Source organism: Cordyceps militaris, assembly GCF_000225605.1.
Source record: "Cordyceps militaris CM01 unplaced genomic scaffold CCM_S00003, whole genome shotgun sequence".
NCBI classification, from domain to species: Eukaryota; Fungi; Ascomycota; class Sordariomycetes; order Hypocreales; family Cordycipitaceae; genus Cordyceps; species Cordyceps militaris.
Genome location: NW_006271971.1, coordinates 679,822 through 687,780, shown reverse-complemented (window position 1 = coordinate 687,780; position 7,959 = coordinate 679,822). Strand labels below are relative to the sequence as shown.

The 7,959-nt window shown below is 56.5% G+C and overlaps 1 protein-coding gene across 1 annotated transcript; it reads left to right on the top strand.

The window, feature by feature from the left end:
- Positions 1-2,821: 2,821 nt before the first annotated feature.
- Positions 2,822-6,370, top strand: CCM_03831 (DNA methyltransferase Dim-2; the record flags this gene model as incomplete). Its single annotated transcript, XM_006668979.1, has 1 exon — positions 2,822-6,370. The coding sequence occupies one exon, from the start codon at positions 2,822-2,824 to the stop codon at positions 6,368-6,370; it is 3,549 nt and encodes a 1,182-aa protein (XP_006669042.1).
- Positions 6,371-7,959: the final 1,589 nt, after the last annotated feature.

The window sequence follows — 7,959 nt, the reverse complement described above, 5'->3', positions numbered from 1 at the left end:
GCGCCGTGTCGAAGCTGCAGTTTGACACGCCCGCGTTCCTGCGGCGGCGCACGCTGCCAGCCGTCGACGCGGGGGCCGAACCCGCGCCGCTCAGGCTCCCGCGCAAGCCGCTCGGTCGCGGGCTGAGCGAGATTGTCGCGAGCCTGCGCAAGGTGGAAGACGACCGGCTGGACGACGACGACGACATGGCGGCGCTGCGCGAGGCCGAAGCGGCCGAGATGGGCTGCTCGACTGCCCCGCGACCAGCCGCCACGCCGGCCCCTCCCCAGGAGAGCGATATCCTGGCCCCGGACAGCGCCGTCGCGCAACTCCCGCTCGGCGGCTTCGACGACGAGGGCCTGCACGACAGCCCCGACGAGGTCGACCGCTCGGGCCGCCCGCAGGTCGTGTACAAGAAGAAGGGGCAGAAGCGCACGACGCGCCGCGTCAATATGCGGCCGACGCTCACCAGGCGACCGACCGAGCCGCTCGGCGCGTCGCAGGACATGGTGCCGGACACGCAGCCCGACGGCCAGGAGAATGCCGATGGCGGATTCGAGGACGGAGCGGCGGCGGGCTCGAAGCAGCCGCCCGGCAAGGAGGGCGTGGTGAAGAAGTCGGTGCGCAAGGTCAATGAGCTGGCGCATGCCAACTTTAGACGCTTGAAGCTGCGGAGCAAGAACTTAAAGGGCAAGTCGGGCGGCGGCCGCAGGTTTGGCCGCCGGTGATGGCAGATGGACAGGATCATATGGACATACGCATAGTGCATTGGCATCGCAAATCGAAATGCAGGTGGCATACGGCGTTGGGTTTTATACAGATATCATACGGCATTGGGTTTTTATTTTTACTCTGGTAAAAGTTGCAACAATATTTGATAATGCATTTACATGCCATTTGACCCCCAGGTTGTGATTCAATGTGTGCATTTTATTCAATATTCACAACCAAGATGGTGAGGGACAGGCATCTTACGAATTTCCCGAACAGCAGGCTGCAAGTTTGAGGCGCTCACAGGTATAGTGATGGACGCTTCGCGTGTCACTTCTGTGCGACCTTTGGCCCTCTGTCCAAGTTGACGTTGTGCGACTGACTCACTTGCATGAGGGGCGACGCGGTCCTGTCAAAATATACAGCCGTATCAAAAGTATCAGTATCCCTACCCGATGGGCCATTCCTACCCAATGCGATCTCACTAAACAACTGAAGGCGTATTTCCCGCGGACAACGACAAATGGACCACAACAAAAACCAGAGGCGCATCCCGCTCCGCAGCCAGGGGAAAGCGACGGCCGACATGTCTGTGACACTGTACATTGACGAGCACCGTGGCAGGGGGTCCCGGCCCGGCACCAGCGGCGGAGTGTTCGAGGCCGTCGACAGGCCCGGCCACGAGCAGCGCTACGGCAGGCCATGCCAGACCTCGCTGGATGACCCCGTCACGCCCTCGGCCCACGGCCTCGTGCACGCCGCGTACCGCGCATACCATGCGGGCGCGCACCTCCGTCTCCGGCCTGATGATGTGTGGCTCGGCATCCTCGCGCAGCTGGGCGTTTACCTGTCCACCCACCCCGAGGCTCGCCGGCAGCTGCTTGCGCGCGACGAGGGTGAGCAGCCCATCACTGTCCGCGCGGCCGACTTGCCCCGGCAAATGACCGACCTGCTGGCCCGCCGCGCCCAGGACCCTCTGCTGCCCGTCTGGGCGCTGCCCGACTTTTCCACGACGACACCGGTCGACCGCGCCGCCGCTGCGGTGCTGCTCCTCGGCACCGCGGGCCCTGCTCTCGCGACGGCCGACGCACTGCGGGCGTCGTCGTCGTCGTCGCCCACCGCCGCCGCGCTGGGCGAGGCGCGCGGCACCACTCTGGCCGCCGCGCTGTTTGCAGGCCCCGCGGAGGAATACGCCGACTCGTTGAACAGCGGTCTGACTGCTGTCACGCTGACGGGGCGGGCCTCGGACTACCGGGACATGCTCCGACGTCTGCCCCCGTCCGACACGGCGCAGCTGCTGGCGCGGCTCACGCGGCCGGTGGTGCAGCACATGGTCTTCTCGCTGGAGGAGGGCGCGACGCCGCGCGTCCTGGCCTTTTGGCGGCACATGGTGCGCGCGTCTGAGTTGCGCAGCGGCCGGACGTATCTCTCGGGGTGGATCGCGGCGTTTTGCTGCGTGTCGGCGGGCGAGGGCCGGCTGAGCGGCTACGCGGACGCCGATGCGTATGTGCTGGGCGGCGTGAGGTACCCGGGCGTGCACACGCTGGGCGTCCCGCCGGGCGCGGCGGCCGTGCCGGTCGTGGTGGAGGAGGAGGAGGAGGGTGATAAGGCGGAGGGGACTGTGGTGGCGGGCTTGATGGCGGTTCGCGCAACGCGCCAGGAGCGGACGGGCGGCGCAGAGGAGATTATTGAGCCTGTATCCGGCTGGTCCATCTATGTGAACAAGGAGTAGGATGAATTCATGAATACTAGTTATGAAGAGCAAACGAGCTCGTTATGTCTCTGGAATCGGATGTGAGCTCGTTGATGTCTCGGATGTGAGCTCGTTGATGTCTCGGAGTGAGCTCGGCGACGTCTCTGGGATGCGAGCTTGTTCGAGACTGTGCTGTTGGCTCTGGTGTGAACTCGGTGCGGCAAGACACTCCATCGGAGAAAACACCCAAATTTTCTTCTCCTGCCCTGGTGTTGTGTTTGCGTCCATCGATGGGGCTCTGCCGCCAGCTGGCAAGCGGCGCGTTTGAGCTTCACCATTCTCCCCGCGCACTTGCATCCCATCTCCTCTTCTCAGCTCTTCCTCAACACCTCAAAGAATTGTTGCAAAAGAATACAGCCTTCTTCTTTGCTTCAAAAAATGGCTGATGAGCCCATGACAGATGATGAGGTTCCCGACATCAAGGATATTGACACTGGTTTCCTGGCAGAGCAAGAAACACGGCTCGCCATCAAGGATATTTATACTAGTGTCCTGGCAGAGCAAGAAACACGGCTCGACATCACTCCCAACCTTCCTTGCAACGCGCTTTCGGGTGGCGATTACGATGATTTATATACCTTTTATGGCTCAGAAGACAGCTCCGGAGACGAAGAACCACCTAACACTGAGCCAATCTCGATTAAGATTCCAGATTGTCTTCTCGTGAGCCCGCGGTCATGCTACGACCCGTTTGAGCCGCCAAGCCCTATCATGTCAGAGAGGGATGCTCTGAAAAGGGTTACCCCAAGAAGAATTCTCGAAGACAGTTCTCTCGAATTGCAGCTTGACGACTTTGCTGTCTACTGCAACACCGGTGCCTATCCTGACGAGATGCGCCCGTTGCATCTGCATGGCACCGGGACAGACTTGTACTTTGACGGAGTTGTTACAAACGGGACGCAAAGTGCCTACGTGCGCCGCGTCAAAATACACGCACTGCCAATTGGTAATTACGGTCCAGAGTCAACGGACTTGACAAAAGACAAGATATGGATCCAGAGCGAGGACAGCGCCGAAAGCGACATCTACTACAGATTGAAAACGCCGGCAATAGAATACAAGAGATTCTTCGAGCCATTTCTATGGGTGGCAGATCTTGCTAAGCACTGCGTCGATTTTCTGGAAGCAATGTACCTTAAGAAGAATCGCGTAACCATTCACCACTTCCGACTAGACTTCGCAGCCTGGCTTCACGCCACCTATGAAGCATCCGACAATCGTGAAGAGGTCCTGATGTGGATGTTGAAATACCCCCGATGTGATTATGGATCTGCTGTTAATACGAACATTGCATTTCTACACAAAGAAGCTGTCGGAACTCTGGGGGACACGATTACCAACTTTCACACGTTGTGGAACGAGGTACACTTTTTTCAAAAGTATACTCCGGCCCCTACTGAGAGTCGGAACATCTGTACTGTTGTGACTAGGTACACTTACGACTGTTTTAACCACCTGCCTTTCGGGAGACTACTCGAGGTCATGGACCTTGGTGTGACCACGAAGCGTCTGAGGTCGGATCTCCTCGCTCAACGTCCGTCGGCAACATTCCACATGCTTCCTAATCGATCTGACTCGGCCGATGTTAGCAAAATCTGCCCCGGCGATACAATTTCCACAGCGCGAGACGCGGTCGAATCCGGAACTGTTTGGGAAAAGGAGGCCGCACGGGACGATCATCACGACGAGCTATGGTTCGCCCTCGTCCAAGATGTTTCCTTTGACAAGGATGGCTATCGAGTCTTTGAGGTCATCTGGTACTATCGTCCTGTTGATACACTATGTGGACTTATGAAGTACCCCTGGTCGAATGAGCTGTTCCTCTCGGATCACTGCTCATGTGACGAGGACTCCAAAATCCGAGAGGATGAAGTGCACGGAGTTCACCAGGTGGAATTTGGCGGGACGCCTGAGACCACGAAAGATTTTTTCTGTCGTCAAATGTACCTGGCAGAAGATAGGACCTGGGTTTCGCTCTCGCAGGCACATTTGAGATGTCGTCATGTCCAGGACGGACCTGTTTCATCTTATGAGGACGAGTATTCTCTAGGAGACACGGTGCTCGTGCGATGGGGCAGAAACCGCAAGCTTTGCCAACCTTGCGAGGTCGTCTACGCTGCCGAGGAATTCGGAAGACTTCGATACACCTTTCGCAAACTACTTAGCCGCCGCGACGTCGATTCAACAGCAAGTAACGCGCCGCCAAATGAGGTCGTCTACACCGACGAAACTGTCAAACTCGGGCGATCACATATCGTTGGCCGATGTCACGTTCGATGGTTTGCCGCCACTGAGCAAATACCTACACCGTATGACCGTGACGGCGTCGGCGCATACTTCTTCTTCACTCATCAGAAGGAATGCGGGGAAGAAGGATACACCATCTCTCCGCTGGATGAAGCGCCGTGGTCAATGAATCAGGGTCCGCGACAAGACTCGGTGCCAAAGCTGCGGGGCCTTGATCTGTTCTGCGGCGGAGGAAACTTTGGCCGAGGTCTCGAAGAAGGGGGTTCGATCATGATGAAATGGGCCAACGACATGGACTCAAAGGCGATACATACATATATGGCCAACGCAATAGACCCGGAGCAAGTGTCTCCGTTTCTAGGATCCATTGATGACTTTCAACGGCTTGCAATGCAGGGACAATTTGCAGACAATGTCCCACGCATCGGAGAGGTTGACTTCATCTCCGGTGGCAGCCCTTGTCCTGGATTCTCCACGATGACGAACGACAGGACTACGGATCCGCAAAGAAAGAACCAGTCTCTAGTAGCCGCATTTGCCTCTTGCGTCGACTTGTATAGGCCTAAATACGGCATACTGGAGAACGTTATGGGCATCATCCAGAGTTGCCGGGATAGAGACCAGGATGTGTTTAGCCAGCTTATGTGCGCATTAGTCGGCATGGGCTATCAAGCTCGACTCTTCTTTTTGGATGCCCTTTCATGTGGCTCTGCTCAAATGCGCTCCCGCGTCTTTATTGTTTTCGCCGCGCCAGGATGGACCTTGCCCGAGAAGCCTCTGCAGACACACTCGCATCCACCCAGTGTCAAGAACGCCAGTCTAGGCCGGCTGCCGACAGGGGAGCCAATGGCCAAGAGAGAAATCGCAAAATGTACGCCGTTCCGGTACAAGAGCGCCTCCCAGGCGACGGCTGGCCTGCCCACGATATACGACGCCAAGCCTGATATCTGCGTTCCCTTTCCGGACCACCGAGTGGTGTCAGGCACCAACACAAACTTGATGAGGAACCGGGTGAGGCTGATTCCAAAGTTTCCGTATGGCATGAACTTCTCCCAGGCTTGGTACGGGTATTACGGCACCTACCCTCGCGCTGCAGGGCTAGGCAGGCTAACAAAGTCAGAACGCAGCACATTCCCACCCAGTCGTCATGGAGAAAATACCAAGGTAACCTCGACCTCGATACAGTCCAACGCGTATGGACGACGATTGCCACATCAACTCATGGGTACCATTGTGACGGCAGCCAGTCCCACCGACGCGAAACAGGGCCGCACAATTCACTGGAACGAGGACCGGTGCATGACGGTCCTCGAAGCGAAGCGTGCTCAGGGCTTTTTGGACTCTGAAATCATCCTGGGAACGACGACGACCCAGTACAAGATTGTCGGCAACAGCGTGGCCAGGGAGGTTTCGCTGGCTCTGGGAACCGTCATCACCGACGCCGTTATGCGCAGCTACGGGCGCGACTGTAAGCACAGCGCGGTCGAACAGGAAGACGAGGAGGTCGAGCAGGACGATGAGGAGGAGGAGGAGATATTTGCGACCTCGCCGTTGTGGGCGAGGGCGGCGCGGCGTCGCGACGGAGAGTCCGAGACGCCGGGAACAAGCGTGCCGACGAGTCCGGGAGCCGCGGCGTTGACACGAGAAAAGAACGGCAACAATAAGCGATGGCGAGAATAGTGAAGGGGGGGGTGGTGCAATCTGGCATGTGGTCTTGGGGAGGGACCACTGGGAGGATTGGGAGCACATGTGGTGGGTTGCTGGGTGGCCCGTGGCCCGTTGGGCAGTCAGCGACAGGCGTGTGAAACAAGCCACGGTGATGATGGCGAGAGTTTAAATTGAATGCATGTGCTCTGTGTTTTATATTGCAAGGATGTGATTCGGGGTAGAACGGTAGAACGGTAGGACCGGTGTGGTGGGCATGATGCTGGGCTGGCACATGGGCATTGCATGCATGACGGACTTGTGCAGCGAGGAAGCGGGTACAGCAAATTGCTCGCGTGGCAGAACCACAGGTTCCGAATTATATACTATTATTGATTATTTTATTATTCATTTTTCTAATTGTAATATACCTTTCCATTTGCCCACCCTGACTATTTATCATTTTAAACGAAGTGGTATGGTCTATGTTTGTGTAGGCATTTTCTCTTGTCAACCATAGCCTAATAATAACAACCCTGCATTCATTAATTTCGGGGAAGAAAGGCTGTGGCTTGAAAGTACGCTGAGACACAACTAGGCGCTGAATTGGCTCATTTTTTTTGGCCTGAGGAACCAAGGCATCTCGACACTGTTAGCTCACCTATATCACGGCCGGGTGGTATCATACCCACCAGAGAGGTCCCTCTACATGGAGAGAGATATAAACTCATTGGCAAAAACTCGGCCAGGACACTGGTGAGGGCAGAAACAGGAGTGGTTCAATTCGCCAAGGAAAAAGGTATAATATATATGAGAACTACACTACGTCATGTTGCTGCCCACACCATCATCTACCGTTACAGAACCGCAGCCGAGAATCCCACAAGCCTCGGCTCGTTCATTATCATGGACTATATTGACCACCAACAGAATATATCTCGGGCACTTCTTGATCCAGAACGCGGGATGGATGAGCGGCCCGTCCTGAGCCCAGACGCTACCGAGCAGGAGCTAGAGCTACGACCAGATGGTCAACATCCTACTGCAGCTATCCACTCTGAGGTTCCTTCGAATTAGCTCGCTTGTCAAAAAAAAAAAGGGCGAGGAGTATCTTTCCATGGGGAAACGCGCTTTGATCCCGAACATGAACGACATCGTTGTACACACCAACACACCAGCAAACATCCTACCACGCCAGTCCCACGCATCTGCCGGGGCGTGATATCGTGCTCTTAGCGATATGCACGTGGCCCAGCCGGCGGCGGAAAGGCAGAATCGCGGGAGAGCCGGGAGCAGCGGAGGTGGATGCTCAACTACATACGCGGCCAGAAGGTCCTGGGCCTTTGATTTCCCCTGGCGGAAGTTCCTGGACGAGAGCTACTTGGGGCCAAACGAGAGCCGGGACTGCCAAGGCTCGGGCTTCTTTAGGAGCCACAAAGGAAGGTGACGGGATTCTTCGTGGCGCGCAAGATGAATGAGAGCGAGAATCGCAAGATCATCCAGTGGAGGGGTGAGAATGCGGTAGATTGCTTTCATTGTTGAAATTGCGTGGGAAGGGGATCAATGCCCTCCATCAGGTATCACCTTCATTGCTCTACGTTTTATGTAGAGTATCTCGGCCTACT